General features: G+C 39.5%; 3 protein-coding genes and 1 long non-coding RNA gene across 4 annotated transcripts; 2 read left to right on the plus strand and 2 right to left on the minus strand.

Annotated features, from left to right (window-relative positions):
* Positions 1-1,294: 1,294 nt before the first annotated feature.
* On the minus strand, positions 1,295-2,734 carry LOC130731685 (uncharacterized). The gene is made up of 4 exons (XR_009016780.1): positions 2,399-2,734; positions 2,109-2,150; positions 1,712-1,807; positions 1,295-1,630 (listed from the first exon to the last, which is right to left on the minus strand). It is a non-coding gene; the product is annotated as an uncharacterized LOC130731685 (long non-coding RNA).
* Positions 2,735-6,369: 3,635 nt separating this feature from the next.
* LOC130729266 (transcription factor MYB119-like) lies at positions 6,370-9,406 on the plus strand. The gene is made up of 3 exons (XM_057580957.1): positions 6,370-7,134; positions 7,392-7,518; positions 8,729-9,406. The coding sequence occupies exons 1-3, from the start codon at positions 6,674-6,676 to the stop codon at positions 9,404-9,406; spliced, it is 1,266 nt and encodes a 421-aa protein (XP_057436940.1). The 5' UTR covers positions 6,370-6,673.
* Positions 9,407-11,537: 2,131 nt separating this feature from the next.
* Positions 11,538-16,164, minus strand: LOC130734015 (cytochrome P450 86A1). Its single transcript, XM_057586304.1, has 2 exons — positions 15,436-16,164; positions 11,538-12,746 (listed from the first exon to the last, which is right to left on the minus strand). The coding sequence occupies exons 1-2, from the start codon at positions 16,113-16,115 to the stop codon at positions 11,858-11,860; spliced, it is 1,569 nt and encodes a 522-aa protein (XP_057442287.1). The 5' UTR covers positions 16,116-16,164; the 3' UTR covers positions 11,538-11,857.
* A 1,980-nt stretch (positions 16,165-18,144) lies between these two features.
* LOC130729275 (uncharacterized) lies at positions 18,145-19,302 on the plus strand. The gene has a single exon (XM_057580964.1). The coding sequence runs from the start codon at positions 18,145-18,147 to the stop codon at positions 19,300-19,302; it is 1,158 nt and encodes a 385-aa protein (XP_057436947.1).
* The last annotated feature ends 3,236 nt before the right edge of the window (positions 19,303-22,538 follow it).

Genomic DNA, 22,538 nt, shown 5'->3' on the forward strand with positions numbered 1-22,538 from the left:
GTCCGACGAGACCAACGAGCGAAGCTCCACCGCCGACGAAACCTCATGGCAAGCCACCTGTGAACGGCCCCCCATCTTCCCCGGCTGCCCGAAAACAACAGAACGAAGACCGTCCAAATTTGCGTTTCTAAAAACTTCATCCTCTTCGTCAGAATCTACCTCTACCGCAGATTCATAATCCTTTTCATGTGATCCTGGTTGGTTTGGATAAAAATCATTGTTACAGGCATCACTTTCCTCATCTTCATCAACAGAAGCGTTATCCTCTTCTGAATTAGAAATCTTGACCGGTGTTGACGGCATGGCAGGTAATTTCAAACCATCATCACCGACAACCTCCACTTCACCGGCAGCCACCACCGAGTCATGCTCCAAATCTTCGGTATCATCAAAGCCATCGCCGCTGCTGTCCTCTGAATCACTAGAATCCACCACCACGTGGCGAGAGATCCCCCTAACACCCCCCACACCCCCACTAGAGAACTCTGGAAGTAGAAGAATCTTATGGAGCGCATCATCGATTTGAGCCCAAACCTCTTTACCTGAAACCCATGGTTTTTCCACCCCCAGCAAGACCCTGGCAACATCATACCTGCACCGATTCTGAGTCGCATCATCACGGTAGACCACACGTCCCAAGCCCGCCAACACCACTCACTACACCATAAATGGCCTTTAACAGCGGTTGAAAATAGCCTTTTACAGCGGTTTTCAGCGGTCCAGAACCGCTGTAGATCTCGCCGCTGTAAAAGCCTTAACAGCGGTTCTAACCGCTGTAAAAGACGCATTATTTACAGCGGTTGATTTAATAAAACCGCTGTAAATACAGACCTACAACAGCTGTTCTCTAGAATAACCGCTATACTTGAGTCTTCTTTTACAGCGGTTTCAGCCGGTAACCGCTGTAATTGATAATATATATTACAGCGGTTCCACCACGGAACCGCTGTAATTTGTTTTTTTTTTTGGTTGAATTAATTACCACCCCTGTTCAGCCAAAAGATCAACATTTCTTTTTTTTGAAAAGAAGATATATTGATCATAATTTAACCGAAATGGTACACATTTCAACAACTATGAAAGACTGCAAAATCAATACACATCACCAAACTAAAACAAGGTATAGCACAGTAACATAAGCTAAAACAAGGTATAGCATATAAGCACAGTAACATCTCATGTAAACAGAACCTCTATTCTTATAGCAAGCATATGGACAGTAATTCCATGACAGCAAAAAAAAAACTCCCATAAATGAGTTTCTGCAATAGAAATGTGTCTTGAGTCTCCAAATCATAAGGACCCTCTCCCCATTTGAGTCTTCCAAACAAAAAAGATCAACATTTTCTGAACTTCAGCATATCAAGTCAGCCATAAAATAAACATTTTCTGAACTTCAGCATATCAAAACCAATATATCTAAATATCAAAAGCTTCATAAATTCGAAGCAATTTCTAAAGTGCGTAATATCTCAACCACGTCCTTAACTTCATCTACCACCATCTCATAGATAACTATCCAATAGATTAAATACTAAAAACAATTGTAAAAAACATAAGCGGCCCACTCATCTTTAACTTCACGCAATTGCTCTTCATTGTAGGAAACGAACTGACAATCTTCAAAACACTACAAAACAGCATAAAAATAGAGTTAAGTTACAATTAGAGCTTTTAAAATCCAATGTGAACGCATATCAAAGTTTCTTACTTTCGTTGGGATCACAAGTTGTTGGTGAGTGATGATATCTTTCATGAACTTCATCACATAATATCCGCAATCAACACTATTAGTCTGACGATGGCACTACAAAAGCCAAAGAATAAACACTAAATGAATGCTGTAAACTCAGATATCTTTGTTCTATATAGAAAACTTCATGTAAATAAATAGACAAGTTTATAAACAGACACTACTCTATTTTACATTAACTTAGCTACAAGTTATAGGTTGCCAGCTATATCACGAGGCAAATGATACTTAGCAGCTACTACAAGTATGAATTTAGCAGCTATTTAACGACTGGATAGAGTGCACCACTGGGGAAGCAAAATGCTATCACTATCAAGAAGCTAAAGAGCTTGTTTGTTTCTCAAAAGGTCAATACCTTATCTCTCTTGAAGCTTGCTGCCAGTCAATCAACAATTTTCTACAGCGAATAGAAATGATAAGAAAGTTAGCAAACAAATGTTGATCATGGGCATACACCAAAGTATAACTTTTATAGTTTACAGTACTAAAAAAGAAACAAGTCAAACATAATCGAAGTCACCACCACCTAAGCCCGTATCACCGGAAGTAGACAACACTTCAAACTGTGATGCTGCTTTATGTGAGAGGAGATTTTAATAATCTGCTTGGGAATTAAACTAACGGTTTCAATAAAAGCATATAAACCTGTTAATGAAACTGAGTAATGAAGAATGAGACTAGAAAAGGTTGACAAGTGGATTTTCCAAATAAAAGTGGATCAACTGCAAACAAAGCCATATATCAAAATATCAAGTTTCTAACTACAAGCCTGCAATTAACAGATAAATTGAACATATATCAAAATTAGCACCTATATTAAGGTTGGAAATTGAAAATTTCTAGCAAGGTTTAATTCTTTGCAGTTTTTAAAGAAGCTTGCAAGAGTAAAATCCTGCATAGTTAGAATTAGAATAACTATCAATTCAACAAGCACGACCCTTTAGGAAAGTCTTGACTCTTGAAAATAAAATACAATTCATATTGGACAGTAAGAAGAATGTTTCTGAACCAAAGCATCATTGATCATAAACTTGTATCAAAGCTCTTTTATAACTAGGTTGAGCCTTTACTGCATCAGATGTTGAAATATCAAAGAATTGCAACCTTCATTAGTTAATACAATTTAAAATCCAAATAAGGTGGTAAAAGTTACAAATTAAACCGAGATAGACACTAACTCATCCATAAGATATATGATTCCATCATTCAGGGCACAATATATTTTGAAGCTCACCTTTAATACCTGAATGATTCAAAAACTAATAAAGTCAGAGAAGTAGTTAACAAGAGACATTTTTTGATACATAAATCTGCTACTTTATGAGAAGTACATACCAGGGCCAAAGCATCCTGTGTTAGAAAAATTCAAAGAGCCAATCATTCAGGCTGCAAGGTAGTAAATCAAGTAAATTCAATATTATATAAGGAAGAGAAAATGCAGAAATTTCAACAGAAAATGAAAGATTCTAACTTTCTAAGCATAAGTCTTACCTGCAATTTCTTACCTGAAAACCAAAATTAAATTACCTAGTATCAGAAACACAACTAGAAAATTACATTTGTCAATGTGTAACATAAATTATTTTAAAAAAAAGTGGGGATGAAAAAAAGAAGAAGACAACCTGTGAAGGTCTTCAAGTTGGAGTTAAAATTGAATATCTGTTGAAGCATCAAAGACGCTGCATAAAGGCCTTCTCTCCATCTCCTCAATCAGTACTCAGTAGTACCCAAACATCGACATCTGCACGCTGCAATCTGGATCAGAAATCCTCCAAATCCATAACTGAATAAAAAACCTAACCACAGAATCTGCCATCGCACCTTCCGTTTCCGTCGTTTGGGGGGAGAAAGGAGAGGAGTACTCTCTGCTTCTCGTTTCATCAGCGACCATTTCTGTCTCCTTTGCCTCCTCATCTCTCTCGGTGTCTTCCCTCTTTGAAGTTATTGGTGGAGTGATAAAGGTGAAGGAAGCGAGATTGATTGGGCTTCTTGGAGTTTTGGTGATGGATCCTCGATTTGGAGGAGGAGAAGTGAAGTTGAGGCATCAAAATTAGGGTTTTTCTTACACCTCAGAATGAACTAAGAATGACTCGTGTGAGAGGGAAATGAAATTTCAGAGAGAAAGAGCGGTGGAGACAAAAAGATTCGATAGAGTAAGTTTTTTATGGTAAATACCCATGTTTTCATTTCCATCACTAAAAGAATTAGTGACGCCTATTTTTTACAGCGGCTCTGTATATAAACCGCTATAAAAGCCTATTACCGCTCCGTGTTTTTGTGTTTACAGCGCCTTCTAAGAGAACCGCTGTTAAAAGGTAATGCTTTTACAGCGGTTAATTTAATAAACCGCTGTAATAGCCCATCATCCGCTCCGTGTTTGTGTTTTTACAGCGGCTGCCACCTAAACCGCTGTAAAAGGGGCACTGTAAAAGCCCTTTTCTGGTGTAGTGACTTCAAAGAACTCAAAACGCCACACCTTGATAGGTGCGTTAAACAACTTGACCCACATCAGGTGACGGGAAGAACAAGTGGACGATGAGCAAGGCTCCACCGTTAGAAAGTATTGTAACAAAAAATCCCTGCCCTCACGCAAAATCTCTGTCATTTCTGTTCCAGATTCAAACTCCAACGACTTTACTCTGATCAAACGACTTTACTCTGATCAAACCAAGCCCAGAAGAAGCAACAAAATCCTGAACAACTTCTAACATATACACATCCCGAAGAGTTGCGACAGCCATCCGACCAATCAAGTTGGCATCATCAGCAGAAGTACGAAACACAGCAGGCCCCCTTTGCACAGCTGCATTCTCCTTCGTCGAAGCCTTGACCTGCCATTCTAGCCGTCGTTGCAACTCCGTGTTTTTGGGTCTCCAAACTTTCTCACCCCCACTACTCCGCTGCCTCAATATAATTTTTGCTTTCTAAAAAAATGAAAGAAAACTACAAAAGTAATGCGGGAAATTTTTAGTTTGATTGATTCATGAGTTGTGTATTTTGTACAAATTACCAATCCTATATTTATAGAGACAAATTCGGCTAACCTGCATTTTTCACTACTCACGTTCCCTGGTATTTACAAGAATTTTCAATCATGGGAATTTGGCGGTTGCTTCTCCTTATCGTCCTGGAAGTTTGGTTTAAGTTGATCTTCCTTGCATCCGCCGACTCTTAAGCAATAATTGTTTTCCCTATATTAAAGGGATGAACCACTTTGTGTTTTACGCACGTCATGACCTTCTGGAAGCTTGTAAATATCTTTCATCGTGCATTAAGGTCCTTGCTCATTTCCTCAAATCTTGTCTAAGTTCAGACCTTAGGCCACTTCGCTACGCGTCATTAGCTAGTCTTACTATCTTGGCTAATGTAACATCCTGATCTGACAACTGACCTCACGATAACAACACAAGTCTTTTTAGTGCGTTTTGTCCTCACTCACACACTTCTCGAGAAAGCTTCACATGAGGTCACCCATCATAATATTGCTTCAAGGCAAGCACACTTAACCTTGAAGTTTTTATGATCATGAACCAGCGGCTTAGCCGGTTTGAGTTGACAATCGGATCGATCATGCATTCAAACGGAACTGAACCGGAACAAACCATCCGGTCTAGGTGAAAAACCAGTGACTCGGCTGGTTTTTTGTTGAACCGACGAGTCATTTTTTTGTTAGACCTATTTTGTGTTTTTTTATATTGATAATGGGTTGTACATGGGAGCACATTTTGGAGTTGTGCAATATTTGAAATTTTGGACCTTTCAAATTGTTGTAGAGTAGTATAAAAATGTGATATTTTATCTAAAAAAATGTTACATAAGATCTTGAGGAAATGTGAAGAAATTTTAACCAATACACCATCATGCCATTTAATATTTTGAAACCTCTTTTATTATTTATATATTAACTTTATACTCCCTCCGTTCCTATATATAAGTCACAAATAACTAAATCTCTTAGATTAAGAAAAGTAGTTACTAGTAATAAATTTGTAAAAAAAATGATTTACTTTCCTAGATTACCCTTATTTACTTTCCTATGATTTTCTCTCTCCAAGTTAATACTTCTAAAGTTTATCATCTCTTTCATATTAAATATGAGGGTAAACTTGGAAAAAATTATTTAATGCTTCCTAGATATTAGAAAGTGACTTATATTTTGTAACAAGATTTTTTCAAAAAATGTGACTTATAATAGGGAACGGAGGGAGTATTGTTTTAGACCGTTTTATAATTTTTTAATATACACCAAATCAAGCATTCAAACTAGTGACCAGTGGTCAAACCAGTGACTCATTGACCTCGTACCCTGACTGAATCTATCACCTAGCCGAGTTTAATAACATTCTAACTATTATCGGTAAGTTGCTGGAGTAATATTTTGCATTCTGAATACGTGTCATGTATATCACAATGTGTCCGATCATCTTATATGTATTTTTTAAAAATCTATATTAAAACTTCAGCTAGGAAATTTACAAATTATAATGCATTTAATATATAATAACGACTCATAACTAAAAATTAACTCAAATTTATTCTAATATTGTAATTAAATAGCCCATTAAGATAGCATTAAGTAATAATTCAATTTCAATAAAACCCAATATAAAAAAAATACATTTACAAAATAAATAACACCCCCTAATCCCTCCTCCGCTGCCTAATTTTGTCAAAAATGAATTTCAGGAGTTACACAATAGTTTTGAATCTGAACCCTTGGATATGACACATAATCTAAGGCTACTAATCCATATTGTGGCTTATTAATTAATTAAAAGGCTAGGAATAAGCATCAGTGTTTATTTTTTTGGTCAACATGGTCAACCATTTTTTCACCTATATTAAACAACCTTAACAAGTACTAATTTCCTCCCTGCAAATTAGTTCTTTCACTAATTTGGTTTCACATACACTCCTTTCATGGAAGTCATGGTAAGAGGAGGTAGTGATGGTGCTAAACATGAAAATATGAAGGAGAGTAACTTTTCCATGGATCAATCAGCCATAGATAGGTTCTTATTGGGTCAACATAGCTACCACATCCCTCATCACCAGCCACTAGTAGAGAACAACATTGCAAGGAGCAACAACAATGTTGCAAGTGTTTTCGGTGAGGAGTTCTCCAATTTCCCTTTCTCTGGTGGTGGTTCAACCCATGGACTTCTATGGCCCAACACTCAAGAATCATGCTTTGTTGATGGGCTCTTTGCAAAGGAAGAGGCTTTGAAGTGGTCAAGCATCAACCAAAACCCCATGTTGCTTATGAATTTGAAAGACATGCATGTTACTGGCAAGAATGGGAAAGATATAGGAAGAAAGAGGACTAAGAAAGAGTCTTCTATGCCTTTGATCAAAGGACAGTGGACCAATGAAGAAGACAGGTTTGAGAGAAAAATATTATTTTCTTCTTATATGCATTATTTGTTTGATTCTTACATGTGTGCAGGACTTTAAATTGCATTTGCCGATAAATGAGGTCACAATTGCGGCTGCAGTGCTGTTGTGTGAATAGTTCAAAACCTTTGCATTTCAGCCTCATTTGCGATTCTGGATCGCAATTTAAAACCATGCATATGTGTGTATGTTTAGTTTTTCACTAAATCTATAAGATGATTTTTAATTTTGGCTATGTTTAAAGGAAATTGATAAGTTTGGTGAAGCAATATGGTGATAGCAAATGGGCTAAAATAGCTGAGAAGTTAGAAGGCAGGGCTGGCAAGCAGTGTCGTGAGAGATGGCATAATCATTTACGTCCTGACATTAAGGTTTGTTAATTTCATTACTAGCTGACTAATATTGGTCAATTGAGTCCTGTTCTAATGCTTCATCTCCTTCTTTGGATTAATGTTTGATGACTCTTACTTTCCAATTTTATGAGATATACATTTTTTTTTTATTAAAGGGTTGTGTGCTTCACATGCAAACACCCCTTGGGTTAGTTCCATGATGATGATTTCTCTTTCACAAAGTTGCACATAATGTTTTAAGTAACCAGAGTTTAACGTAGCTTTTCATAGATTACCACCTTAATTCCTATAACATTTTGTTGATCACCAGTGGTCTAGATTTAGATTCATAACATGGAGGACCATTTTTCCCCCTTTTTTCCGGTTGAAAATCAAGTATCAATCTTTGGTAAAGCTTAGATATTCATCTAGGGATCTCTCCTTCATTTCTTCTAATTAATTGCTGATGACAAGTAAATTTTGTAAGTGAAGATTAATTCTGGGTGACTTTGACCATTTTCGTAATAATTCATTCATAGTTTCCAATTTGTTATCATGGATCTATTTTAAGATTATTTATTCTAAGAATAAAAGAGAAAATCACACCACCAACTATCAATATGTGCATATATTCTTGCATGAAAATTACTTACCATGTATAATCTATCTATATATTATAAAAGCATCGCCTGATCTTTGGCATTTCTTAAGTGTGTTCTATTTTTTTCATATACTATTAATTTTCAGAACTTCTCACAGAATCGCGACACATTGGTTGAACCATTTTTTGTTTGGTATATTTTTCATTTAATTTACAGACAATTCCATTAATTGTGTTTAATTAGCTTTATAAATTTCAGTTACAATGTAACGCTCAAACCTTTTACTTTCCTTTATCAAGGAGATATAGCTGGATGATTTTTTTCAAAATAATTACAAATCTAATTTCCATTTAAAAAAGCAAAAAAAAAAAATAGCTAAAACTTTTTAAAGTTATTTTATTTAAAAGAAAATTATAAAAGAAAAGCGTAAACAAACACCACTCCAATGCATGCTAATTACTATTATATGGGTTTCTTAATTATTAGCACATGAAGACTATAGTTTTGCTGATATTTTGGAAAATTCAGATAATCTGAATTTAGGATTGACCATACTCAATTCAAAATCCATTTCAGTTTACTGAATTTTAATTAGGTTTATAAATTTCAGTTGTCACATTGAACTTGTTAAAATTAACTTTTAACAGAAAGATAGTTGGAGTGAAGAAGAAGAGAAGGTCCTAGTAGCTACCCATGCCAAGATTGGAAACCGCTGGGCAGAGATTGCAAAGCTGATTCCAGGAAGAACGGAGAACGCGGTCAAGAACCATTGGAACGCGACCAAGAGGAGACAGTATTCGAAGAGAAAGAACAAGAAAGCTGCTGATCAGAGCTCTAATGGAGGAAAACCACACACCTCCATACTTGAAGACTATATCAGAAGCAAGACTCTGACTTGCACCACCAACCCCACAACAACAACTAATTCCATGTCCTCTGTCTCCAACAGAACAACACTACTCTCTCAGCTGGACATTTCATCAAACAGTTACAATGCAAACCTTGTGTTCCCTGACCCCTCTGATTCTCTTGCCAATGAGGTGCTCTTCATGCAACAGATGTTCAAGGAGAATCAGAATCAGCAATCACTTGTCAATGTTGAAGCTTCTAAGCATAACAAGATGGCTTCAAGTTCAGCCTCTCACTTGGCATTTTGCCAAACAGATATTGTTCATGATGTGACAGAGTGTGGGTTTGCCTACTCCTTCCAATACCCAGATCATAACATGCACTTGGGTGATAATAATCTTCTTCATAGAGAGACTGTTACCCCCACAAACTACCATCCTTCAGATCTTTATGTCTCTCACTTGCTGAATCTATAGCAGCCTTTGGATCATTTCCGTCAGTAGGGTTTTAAATTGTTGTCCGCAACTTCAATTGTGGCCGCACTCTTTGGAGTTCCCGCAACGACATGCAACCGCAACTGTAAAACCTTCTGTTTTACTGATCAAGGTTGCAGCTTTTATGTGATTCTTCTAATTTCGATGTTAAGTAGGGACTATGTTGGTTCTGTTTTTGTTAATATTTGCGTGGTGGTGTAAGCATTTATGATTTCTAAATGTCTTTGTTGTTTTGCTTGGACTTGTTACCTGCAATAGTATTTGCTAGGAATTGCTATTTATGTGTTGACAACTTTTTATGTTTGTGTTGTGTCGTTTTGGGTTGGTCTATTATTTGCTCAACGTTTTGTAAACTTTGAATACCTATGTAGAAGCATTTATAGTGGGGGAAAAATAGATTTGATCATCAGCAACAGGATGTCAACCAGGGGTAATTTTTACAAGGTTCAATTGCAATTTTGGCCGTCTATTGCAATTGTACATTTTGGCTCTCTAATATTCAAAACTAGTAATTTTGGTCACAAAATTTAAATTTGTGAAAATTCGATCCTTTCAATTAGAAAGACATAAAAAATTTAACGAAATTGGATTATGAAACCTTCAATAAACGATGTGAATGCTACTCAGGTGTCATGTTATTTTTAGGGTTAAAATCTATAACCGTCCCTGAACTTTGAGCGAGTTTTGAAAACCGTCTCTCGCCGGAAAATTATCTGAAAACCATCCTCAGACTATTAAAAACAATTTGGACCAATCCCTCCGGCAGCCTTAGGTCCGGCCAACGTTTACGTGTCTGTCCACGTCAATTAATGAGAGTCCGACGTGACTTTTTTTAATAATAAATATATCCTAATTATCTGAATTAACCCTAAATCCCCAAATTATTCCTAAATCTCTAATTAACTCTAAACACCCAACAACAAAATCAACATCTTATCCCTTCTCATTGAGCTTCTTGTTGCAATGGAATCTTCAGACACGTAACTTATTTGTCTGAATGAAGCTTTCTCCATCACTTGAATCTTGCAAATTTCATATCGGACCAACACAACCAGTGCAAAATCTCTCTTCACCCAACACAATCAGTTCAAAATCCCCAAAATCAGAGCTCCCTAACTCTGTCTCTAAGGTCGAAATGAAAAATCATATCAAATCAGACCCTTGCTCTCTTCTTTCTTCAAAACTCTTCATGTGAAGAACCTGAACAAACAAACAAACACTGAGTCTAATAGTTCAGATTTGAATTAAACAAGAAAAATTCAATGAACGAAATATCAGTAGCAGATAGTTCAGATTCAAAAAATAACAAGAAGCAAGCAGATCGTGATCGAGGGATATCGTACCTTGAGGCCATCGACGGAGAGAAGACCGCTGATAATGCATTCCTTGAGATCGACTAGGTTGGGGCCATCTCATATCAGATCTTAGAACAGAGGAAAGGGTTTTAGGGTTTCAATCAGGTTTGTGATAGTGATGATTCTAAACTTCAGTTACGTGTTTGCAGATTACATTGCAACAAGAAGCTCAAAGAGAAGGGATAAGATGTTGATCTTGTTATTGGGTGTTTAGAGTTAATTAGAGATTTAGGAATAATTTGGAGATCTAGGAATAATTTGGAGATTTAGGAATAATTTGAGGATTTAGGGTTAATTCAGATAATTAGGATATATTTTTTATTAAAAAAAGCCACGTCAGACATGCATTAATTGACATGGACAGACACGTAAGCGCTGACCGGACCTAGGCTGCCGGAGGGATGGGTCCAAATTGTTCTTAATAGTTTGAAAATGATTTTCAGATAATTTTCCAATGAGGGACGGTTTTCAAAACTTACTTAAAGTTCAAGGACGGTTATATATTTTAACCCTAATTTTTATTCACTTAATTAAATTTCATGTCAATATAACATTTCTCTCTTTGATCTTGGTCCTCTAAGGTTAAAATGCTTTATCCTCCACAACTAGTACCTCTGCCTGTTTGGCCGTTGCCAAAGAGCTATATATTGGCCTCTTTCCATTTGCTGTGTGAGACTGAGTTTGAGCCTTTGAGGCAATGGGCATGTCACATCAGCTTGACTAGACACATGGTAAGATCACTTGAGCTCATTCTCATATAAAACAAAAACTGACGTATTAATCTTAATTATTTAACAAAGAGGCACTTGTACAACTTTATATTCCAGCGTAAAACCAAAATCAAGTTTCACAATTTTACATGAACAAATAACATATTGACCCAAATTTTAACAGCAACCTCATTCTCTATACATTATTATTTGACTGTTTGTTGGATAATAATAAAAAGACATACATTTTCTTCCAAATTTCAAACATAAAATAGACTTGTATGCATATACACCCACGACAACTGCAATCTTTCTGAATGATCACACCTTTACTCACAGTACTCCCAAATGACGAAAACACCCTCAAACTATGCTGCAGTGGCAACCGCTGGCCCCACTTCAATCTCACGTGGATGCAAGAACACCTTAAGACCATTCTTCATGAACAAAGTGAGCGACATCTTCTGCTCCACCCGGTGACCGGGAACCGGTGACAACCGGTACCTTAACAGAACCGCCGCTGCCACAGACTTCATCTGCAAGTAAGCCAAGTCCTTCCCCAAACAAACCCTCGGTCCGGCATTAAACGCCACAAATTTAAACCCATCCTTCGGCGGTTCGAACCGGTCGCCTCGAACCGAAAGCCACCTCTCCGGTTTAAACTCCACACTATCCTCACCCCACACACTCTCCACTCTCCCCGCCGAGTATATCGAATACGTCACCGTCGACCCCGCCGGAACCACCGTACCGTCCGGCAACACGTCATCAGCCACTGCTTGTTTAAAGTCCTGCGGCACAGACGGGTATAAACGCAACGTCTCGGCTAGTGCAGCTTTCAAGTACACTAGCCGGTCGGCCTCCTCGAAGTCGAGGGGGTCCTCCGTCCATCTCCGCCGTTCTCCGCCGCGGGTTTGTTTGAGAACCGTTGTAAGCTCGGTTATGATTTTCTCCTCCACGTGGGGGTGGGTCATGACGAGATAGAAGAACCAGCTGAGGGCGACGGATGAGGTGTCTCGTCCGGCGAGGACGAAGTTCAGAATGATGCGCTGGAGGACTGCGGCGGAGAAGGGTTTTCCGTCGGTGTCGCGTTTCTTCATGAAGCGTGATAGGAGGTCGTCGGAGGGGGCTTTGTTGCGGTCGAAGATGGCGTCGTTCATGTAGGTTTCGACGATTTGGAGACTGTGTTTCAGCCTCTTCTCTGGTCCGATGCAAAGAAGCTTCTGGAATCTCCACACTAGACCGGGGTACAGGAATCTGTATGCGTAATAAATTTGGTGTAACCATGTAAGTAGAGGATCTTAAAATGTTTTATTCACAAGTTTACACCCCCAAATTTTTAAGATATATAGGAATAGAAAAGGAATAATTGACGTGTGATTTGATAGAAAACAAAGGCTTTGTTTGGATTGGGGGAGGGGGATGGAGTGGAGTGGAGTGGTGGGGGAGGAGGGAGTGATCCATTGTTTGTTTTATTTAAAATATGATGGAAGGGAGTGGTAAGTAGTGGTCCAAGATCCATCATGCTCAATTACTTTCCTTCATATTTGCTCCCCCCAAATTGGATGGAAAGAAATGGAAAGAAAAACTCATCACTTAATTAAATTATGAAAATACTATTATACCCATGGTAACCTCCATACATAACTTCTCCTAGTTGGTGGCCCTAATTTTCTCCCATCACGTAACAATTGAAATAGTTCTGGGCAGAATCTCTGCAACTTCACGTTATTGTGCTAGTGATAATAAATTTGAAACTTATTTGAAGATGGATATTGAGGATGATTATTTTCTAACTTATTTTCTAAATTTGTGTTTAATTCTGACTATTTGGAAGGGAAATAATTCTAATTACTCTGATGTTTGGCCTCCTTATTGGGTACGCGTGTTTGCTTCTCTGAAGACTGAAGGAACCCACATGACTTCGTGATAACTTAGAAGGGCCCTTGCTTTTGTTTTAGGGGTTGTCTAAATAACCCATGATAAAAATTGGGTTAAATCACTCATGACCAAGTGTACCAATTAGATTATAACATGTGTTTTTATATTATCCACCTCACTTTGTTCAATTCCTTTATTTTACATTTTCATAATTTTTATTTTATTAAATAATTTAATTGCGAAATAAACCTATCAATTTAGATAATAACGTACGACTCCTTCATTTCAAAAAAAAACATACGACCCCTTCTAAAAGAGAAAACAAAAAACCTTTCTTCCCCACTTTTCTTCCCTGTACGCTAGCTTTTCAGATGGAAATTGTTTTTACATCCAACTTTTTCCTAACACACACCATAGAAATTGCAGTAATCAATATAATCATAGACTGGATGCATAAAATAGCAAACGATAATCACAGTAACTTTCTCATTCATTTTTAATTGACCAATTCCTTCCATCTAACCACAGTAAAGAAATTGCAGCAATCAAGTAATCAACAAATTTATAAAGTGAAGAGTGATGAATCCTTAACGTGTTTCTTTTTATTACTGGCATTATAACTCTTGAGATGAAAATCAAGGAATAGGGCAAAAAAAAGCATTGGAAAGATCATTGAAGCCCTTCCAAGGAGGAAGAGCGTACAGGGAAATGGAAGAAAAGAGGGGTTATGGTTTTCTGTTTGTTCTTTTAATATAGAAAAGGACTCCTTTGTTATTATTTAAATTGGTAGGTTCATTCTGTAATTAAATTATTTAATAAAATCAGAATTATGAAAATGTAAAATAAAGGAGTTGAACTAAATGAGGTGGATAAATAAAGACACATAATATAATATGATTGGTACATTTGTACATGGGTGATTTAACCCAATTTTTATCATGGGTTATTTAGACAACCCCTTTGTTTTATGTTATTATCCCCTGTTCCTCTCTTTGTTTCTTGTTTCATTTCGTGTACATTTTCTCTATCTGTTCTATGTTTTTTGCTTTTCTATTACTCTGTGTAAGGTTGACACCCCTTGTGCCTCTTTATTAGTATTAATTCATTGCTTATCTGAAAAAATAAATTTGAAACTTGTTGGTACTTGGTATGCTCATGTCTTCAATACTCGATCGGAATATAGGAGCATTCATGTTCCAGTTGTTAGACACACCAGATTATAAGATATTGAATATTGGCTACCAATTTTCAATTGGTTTCTCAGCTTGTCTTTTATTTTAAAATAAGGGTAATATAGGAATAACAAAAATTATAACTCATTCCGCTCCGTCCATTATCCAAACAATAGAGTGGTAACTTTGTTCCGCTCCGTCATAAAATATCCAAACAATGGAATGAAATTTTTATTCCATTCCGCTCCGCTCCATTCCATTCCATTATATTCCATTCTGCTCCGCTCCATTATGGTCCATCAATCCAAACATAGCCAAAGAGGTGTAGAATGAAAAATGTATAAAAATAAAATGGGGAAGAGAAAGTGAAGTGTGAATGGATCACACAGTCCCTATTCACTTACATTTTGCGAAATAAGAAGATGTTGAGAAAAGTGATTTTATAGAAAAATAAGAGAGATAAGAAGAAAAAGTAAATGAAAATAGGATGAAAGAGAAAGTGAGTGTGAACATATAAAAAAAAATTAAAAAAAGGGGTGGAAGGAAGATAAATTTACCATAATGGTGTAGTAAAATCAACATTATTTAACAAACCTAATTGAACATCCAATTTTGTGACGATTTTTTCTCGCCACAAAGTGGAGAGTAGGGAAAAAAAAATTAATCATCCAGTTTGTCGGCTTAAAAAATTATTACATGAGTGAGTGTCTAAATGTAGTCGACAATGTATAGTGGGTTGACTTATCTTTCTCATTGTATAAATTGTAGTAAAAAAAAGAGTCATTCTAAATACGGTTATTAGTAATATAAATATGAAAAAATAAACTAAAATCAAAATTAGTTTGAGAATATTTAAGCATTTGATTAACTATATTTGTGTAAGAGTTACTCACCTGTACATGGTGGCTTCAGTGGCAGAGTCAAAAGCAATAGCAAAAGGGTTTTCTGGTAGCTCCACGGAGAGAGTTTCAGGATCCTTACCAAAAGTGAGTCCACAAATGTTATCAAACGTCAAGCGCAGGAGAAGGTCCTGCAAGTCCACTGAGACATTATCTTTAACCGCTTTGTCCAAAATGCACCACAATCGGTTCTTGATGGCGCGGTTCACCCAGCGAGCCATGGCTAGCCTTAGTGTCCGTGTTGTGAACTCGAGCGCCGCTGTCTTCCGCTGCATGAGCCATGTTTCCCCATCGCTATTGAAGATGCCCTGGCCTAAGAGATCGTGGAACGCGGTCTGCCACTTGGGCCCCTTTGGATAGTTGTCGAACCGGGTTTTCAAGATGTGCTCGAGGTTCTTGGGGTGGCACGTGACTGTGTAGAACCCTTGCTTGCGTGCTAAGAAAGGGAAGGGGATGATGCAGGTCTGGTAGGTGGCTGAGTCGCCGACAACGCGGAGGTTGTCGGCGATCCAGTCATGGACTCGATCCCGATTCTTGACTAGGACCGGGAGACTTCCCACAAAGGGCCATAGTTTTGGACCGGTTAGGGTTCGGGTGAGGAGGTAGAACCATAGGAAGTACGATGATAAAATAGCTGCTAGAGTTAGGAGGAGAGGGAGGGATTCCATTTGCATCAAGGTGTACTGATATATTAGGCCACGTTAATGAAATTTTGAACTATGTAATGAGGTGCTTCCTTATTGCCTATATATATTGATGAGGATGACATTAAATGAAGGTTTAGGAGAGAGTTGTTGGGAAATTTAGCTCACATAAACTATAACCACTTTTCCTAGCTGCATCTTCATTACTATCCCCTGAACTTTTAAAATACAAATATAATACTTAGTGAAAAAGATGAATATGAATAAATATCCCATTGCGTGCAGTACTTCAGCGGTAGAATATTGTTGTTTTCAGCTAATTTGTTATCTTAAACTGACAAACTTGCTTGAGAATGTGAAACAACGGGCCGGGATATGATGGATACAATTCTAGATATAATGAGTCAATGGCTACAATAATAAGTAACATTATTAGGTATGAAAAATGCTGAAGAGTAAGGGGTAAGTGAGAAAATTATGACGGGTTGGCACTGAAATATGGTAAATTGGATTTAGTCTGTTTAATTAATTAGCAATATTGTAATACTGCTTACACACATATATATAGTTAATATACCTTGTCAAAAAAAAAAATACAAATATACTTATGAGGAGGGTAGTTCAGTTGGCAGTATAATCTAAGTGTATGTGTGAGAATAACTATCGGGTCTCGATCCTTACACAATACATTTGAAAAGAGAAATGAAAAGTCTTAATTATGACTAAATTGCATGAACGTGCACAAGCTTTGTCAACTTATTCAACTATCACATTCAAATGTTTGTCCTAGACATATTAATAGCTTGCAATATTTCTTATAGGGTTAATGGTCAAATTAATCCTAAGTTTGTAAGCAAGTTTGATTTTATTCTCTTGATTTAGGGAAAAATGATGTTTAGTGACAGTCAAAACCGTCAGTAGTTATAAAAATGACCGTTACTAAACGTTAGTTTTCCTTATAAAAACTAAAATTAAACCCACTTACAACCTCATAGACTAATTTAACCATTAACCCTTTCTTAATTATAAGTCAAACTAGTCAAATAAGGACCGAGCTTTTAACTACTGTGGTCTCTTTGCATGACAATTTTGATAACTTTCCAATATTTCAATGCTAACCTCCTTTCTTTTCTTTGTAAGCATTGAAACACTGGGTAGAGTGCAAGAGAAAGAGTAGTTAGATACGGGTTACCCGCAGTGAGAAAATGGGCTTTCAACAAAATTTCAAATATGAAAGAAAAAATATTAGATGTTTCTGAATATTTTGCCCATGATTGTCTAAATAACTTTAGTTAAAGTTTGAGTTTAATTATTCTGAGAAAAATCCTTGATTTTATTCATCGAAATGACAGAATCAAAAGCCATTTCAAAGATGAATTTTAAAAATAAGAGCAAAATTTATTCTGCACCATTTAACTGTCAACTAACTTGACTACTGTTATCCTCATTTTAAGAATAAACTTAATTGTACTTTTGCTTACCAGCTTAATGCGAATTATTGTATGAAGTCCCTAAACTTTGGAAAATTGCATTCTTGGTCTCGAACATTATACTCCGTCAACAGCTTTCCCCCTTCAGTTTATGTGCAAAAATTTACGGTTTTGAGACTCAAAGTGTAAATAAGCCAAAATAATAATTAAAAAAAACCAGAAAATTTTATCTTCATCTTGATCCTTAACTCTGATTTTCAAGGGTTTTTTCTCAAAATTATTCAGCCCCAAATTTTAACTAGAGTCATTGGATTTCAAAAAAAAAAAACCAGAGTCATTAAACGACCCCATTTAGAAAATATTCAGAAACATCTTAGATTGTTTCTATCATCTGTTGTTTGAAATTTTGTTGAAAGCCCAAATTCGAACGAGCAGTGAGAAGATTGGATTGCAACAAGCACTTGCGACAAGTTCAACTTGGAACTCAGATTCGAATACACAATCTTATGTATAATCCCTTTGGAGCACTAACACTTACTTTACTTTACTTCAGTACGAAGATGGTGATAAGTGCAGCTTCCGATGCGGTGAAGTGCAGGATGTTTCCATCTACGTTCAAAGGCACAACGATGGCTTGGTTCACGACTTTGCCTCGGGGATCCATAGCAAAATTCCGTGATTTCTCGTCCAAGTTCCTCATCCAATTCTCCACGAGCAAGATCAAGAAGCTTACAATTGACGATCTGTACAATGTCCGTCAGTTGGAGCGAGAAACCTTGAAGCAATATGTGAAGCGATACAGTGCTGCATCTGTGAAGATCGAGGAGTCGGAGCCACAGGCCTGCACCCGCACCTTCAAAAATGGACTATTGTCGGGAAAGCTGAACAACAAGTTGAGTAGGAAGCCAGCCCGCTCGATGACAGAAGTTCGCACTCGGGCGAGCACCTACATCCTGGATGAGGACGACGACGCGTTTAAGAGAAAGCGGGCGAAGGCAGAAAAGGTCGACGGGCAAAGGGACGTGAGATCGACGAGGAAACAAGGATGGAAAAAGGAAAAGAGTCGTACGCAGAAGGATAAGAAGGTCGCCCGAACGGAGGAATTTGCCGAGGCGCAACTTTATTCGAAAAAAAGAAAAACTCGAGCGTCACCGCACATGGCAACCCACCGGCGTGAAGGGGCAGAGAGGGATCCGAATGCGGAATTGACGAAGCTGTTCTGGGAGGTCAAGGCGACACATGCGGTTGAAGGAAGTAGAGCAGGAATTAGTTCACGGCGGGGGGCGGTAGGTAGAGCTAAATGGTGCGAGTATCACCGCTCAGCGGGACACGACACTAGTGACTGTTTCACGCTGAAAGGCGAGGTCGGGAAACTTATCAGGGCAGGACGATCGCAAATGACTGACCACAGGCCAGGCAAAGGCCAACATGGCGGGCCCAGGCAGGACAGACACCAACGTACGCCAACGACGGATAAGAAGGAAACCTTGACAACAAGGAGGAAGAGAGCTGAAGAAACCTTCAACAAAGACCTCGAACCACTGGTGGGGACGATAAATACAATCGCCGGGGGTTATGGTGGAGGTGATGACACACCTTCGGCGAGGTGCAGGCATGCAAGGGCGGTAACATCAATGCAAGAGTATGTGACCCCATTCGGTTTTCGGCATCCGGACATAGTGATATCGTCAGCGGACTTCGAGGGAATCAAGACACATAAGGATGATCCTGTGGTAGTAATGGTAAGGATCAATAGCTTTAATGTGCGAAGAGTACTTTTGGACTAGGGAAGTTCTGCTGATATTATTTACGGCGATGCGTTCGAGCAATTGTGACTAACAGATAAGGATCTGATGTCGTACACTAGGACTCTGGTAGGTTTCTCAGGAGAACAGGTCTGGGTGCGTGGCTACCTGGATTTAGACACGGTCTTTGGAATTGACGAGAACGCCAAGCTTTTGCGTATAAGATATTTGGTATTGCAGGTTGTGGCGTCATACAATGTCATCATCGGACGGAACACGGTAAATCGCCTCGGCGCAGTAATTTCAACGGCTCACCTGGCGGTGAAGTACCCACTGATCTGCGGTAAAGTCGGGAAAATCGCGGTGGATCAGCGAAGGGCAAGGGAATGCTACAATAATTGCCTCAGTTTGTATGGAAAGAAGGGAGCCAGTGATGGACACAAATGTCACGAGATCGAGATCTTGAAAAGGGTTCAAGGCCAGCAGGGTTTTTAAGGCAAAGGGTGAAACAGTATAGGGAGATTGGAGCAGATGGTTGCTTGGAAGAGTGAGAGACTAAGGAGAAACTAAGGCCAGAAAAGGTTAGACGGCAGGACGGGAAGAGATGGGCAGTTCACTAATGCCCATGCCGAGGAACGCTGGGCGAACATAATCGAGGACCTGGAAATGTACAAATTTAGCAGAGGAGTGCTGGCGATTGAGCCTAGGCTCACGGCTAGCCAAGAGAGGCGCCTAGAGAAACTAGTGAAGGACAATTTTGACCTCTTTAATTGGAGTCAGAAAGATGCAACGCTCTGGGAATCGCCTAGGTTTAGGAAGCCGACTCTTTTAAGCAAGAGCCAAGAGAAGAGAAGAGGGGGTGGTGACACAAGATGTGGTTCGAGCGAATCTAAAACAGGGAGGCGTCGAGCAAAACGAATGGAGAGCATTTGAGCAACACCAGGGAAAACCGAAAAAGGTGCGAAAACAGAACCGAGCGCGCCGCCGCGAGAGTAAGAAAAGGGGCAAGACGGGATACTGGAGGCCAGTGGGATCGGCGATTTTTAAACCTTCAAGGCCAGCTAAGCGCGACAAGCAAAGAGGCGAGTTAGGAGAAGATCCTCTTTACTGCGGGGCGGTCTGGCGAGGGGTCTGGCCTCGCAAGAGCCAAGAGGAGGAAGTGAGCACATCAGGTCTGAAGGATGGGGTGTTTGGAGTGGTGCTCTGATCAGGAGGGCAAAAGATGGGGCATGGTCGCGGCGAGTAAAAGCAGGAAGTAGGACAAAAATAAAGATGCACTCTTTTTCTCCACCACGGGAGTTTTTTAATGAGGCATCCCTCAAGTGTAAAATCTATTTTACAATAGAATACAAAAGGATATTCTCAGTAGTACTCTGAACTTTCAACTAAATTGAAATGGTCGCCCGGTGGGAAAAATTCCCTAAAGGTGGCGATCCCAACACGACCTTGATGTCCGGGGATCGCTCGGGAAAGTCCGGCGTGGACCGCTGCCACCCGTTGGTGACGTGTGCGGATAAGCTTCTTATCCCAAGATCCTCCCCGAAATATGGGCGAGTAAAAGCCTCCCCAAAACATGGGCGAGCATTTTTAACTAGGCTAAGCCTTGGGCAACCCACATGGCCATTGGATCCCGAGCCACCGTAAGTCCCCGCCTAATAAGGCTGGTGGGGCCACACCTAATCTTACAGGAAAAGCGTGTGAACAAAGCCTCAGTCCAAGACTGAGAAAAAGTCCTAGTTATCCCCAACACACTTTCAAAATTGTTGAATGAAGAAATTCAGGCAGTTAAAAAAAAAACAAATGAATGAACATGCAGCAAAACATTACGGGGCGACGTGCAAAAGGTGAAAAAGGGCGATCGAAACAGCTATTCTCGTTAATAGAAGACAAAAGAGTTGCAAGTGTTATCTTTAAAAATAATAATAATAAATTGCTATTACATAAATGATCTAAGGGATATTAATGTTTCTGCCTTGCTCTACATCTTCATCGCTCAAGAAAAACTCAGCTACAAAGCCCGGAGGATCCTCGGGACCAACCAACCTGGCAGAGGTGACCTTCTTGAACGCCCCCATGGGGCTAAGATCCAGCTGGGAGTGGAGGCGCTGAATTTAGGCCTTGGCAAGAAAGAAGCCGCGACCACGTTCAAAGACAGCAGCTGCCGCCGCATCTGACCCTAGTTTCTCTTCAAGGGCTGTTGCGTTTGATTGAGCTTGGGTTTTTGTTGCGACCAAAGCCTCGTCTTTCTTAACCATTTTCACACGGAGGGTCTCAAGTTCTGCACTCAGGGAAGAAATCGTTTGGTCTTTGGAGGCGAGCAGGTCTTCCTTCGAATCGGACTCCAGTTGCGCTTCTTGTTTGCACTTCTCCAAACTGTTCTCCAGTTCCGAGATCTTTTTGTTTCGGAACTCTAGGTAATCTCGGACTGCTTGATTTTCTCAACCAAGGCGGCCTCTTGGGAAGCTAGCTTGGCCTGGAGTACCTTACGCTCCTCGGCAGATTTAGAGTTGAGAGCGTGAAGGCGAGCCACCTCTTGCCGTAAAACTTTCGGAATCTTTGATGGCCCACTTGTAGCGATGGAAGGAATGGAGCAGTGTCGCCAAGGCGCCCTCGGAAACTATGTCTAAGCCCTGCCTTTGAACCACATCATCCATCCTCGCAGCTTGCGCCGGCGTGAAGGAGAGGGTAATTGACCCCGGATTGTCGGGAACGAGGGGTAGGAGTGGCTTGTTACCTGGGGGCGGCGGCTGCGTTGAACCCGCTGATGGGTTTGAGCTTTTCCCGGCGTGCGGCAGGGCAACAGTCCCGCCGACGAAGGCCCTGTTAACAGGCTCGCCCCGTACGTCAGACGAAGGAGCTGGAATTGTCTTGGAGGGTCCGCCGAGCTCGCCGGAGGTGGTAGTCGGGACATTCCCCTCGCCAGTAGGAGAAGCGGTGGTTGAGTTGTGTTGACTCTTGGGAGGCGGTTGAGAAGCCTCTTTGCTAGGACTATGAGGTGCCCGTTTCCTGACCTCGCCCTCTAATTGAGACGGGGACGATGTTTTGTCGCCTTTCAAGTTGGCACGAGGGGGAAATGGGGCATCCTTCTTCTGGTAAAATTTATTTTCCCCGAATCAATTAATAACAAAGAAAAGTTAGTAGAATTGAAGAGAGTATAAAATGAGCAAGGGGAAAAGAACGAATCGTGGGAAGGACGGGAAACCTAAATAGGCAGGAGTTGACGGAATCTTGGCTTTACCAATCACTCGGGCGCAGTCTAGGGCCCTCGGGCTGGTCAA

Source organism: Lotus japonicus, chromosome 1 (genome assembly GCF_012489685.1).
Source record: "Lotus japonicus ecotype B-129 chromosome 1, LjGifu_v1.2".
NCBI classification, from domain to species: domain Eukaryota; kingdom Viridiplantae; phylum Streptophyta; class Magnoliopsida; order Fabales; family Fabaceae; genus Lotus; species Lotus japonicus.

Excerpts from the sequence above, each read along its gene's own strand:
- LOC130729266 (XM_057580957.1), top strand. The coding sequence starts at position 6,674 with ATGGAAGTCATGGTAAGAGGAGGTAGTGATGGTGCTAAACATGAAAAT. Across the intron at positions 7,135-7,391 it reads TGGACCAATGAAGAAGACAG|GAAATTGATAAGTTTGGTGA; the intron begins GTTTGAGAGAAA and ends CTATGTTTAAAG. Across the intron at positions 7,519-8,728 it reads ATTTACGTCCTGACATTAAG|AAAGATAGTTGGAGTGAAGA; the intron begins GTTTGTTAATTT and ends AACTTTTAACAG.
- LOC130734015 (XM_057586304.1), bottom strand. The coding sequence starts at position 16,115 with ATGCAAATGGAATCCCTCCCTCTCCTCCTAACTCTAGCAGCTATTTTA. Across the intron at positions 12,747-15,435 it reads ACTGAAGCCACCATGTACAG|ATTCCTGTACCCCGGTCTAG; the intron begins GTGAGTAACTCT and ends TTACGCATACAG.
- LOC130729275 (XM_057580964.1), top strand. The coding sequence starts at position 18,145 with ATGGCTTGGTTCACGACTTTGCCTCGGGGATCCATAGCAAAATTCCGT.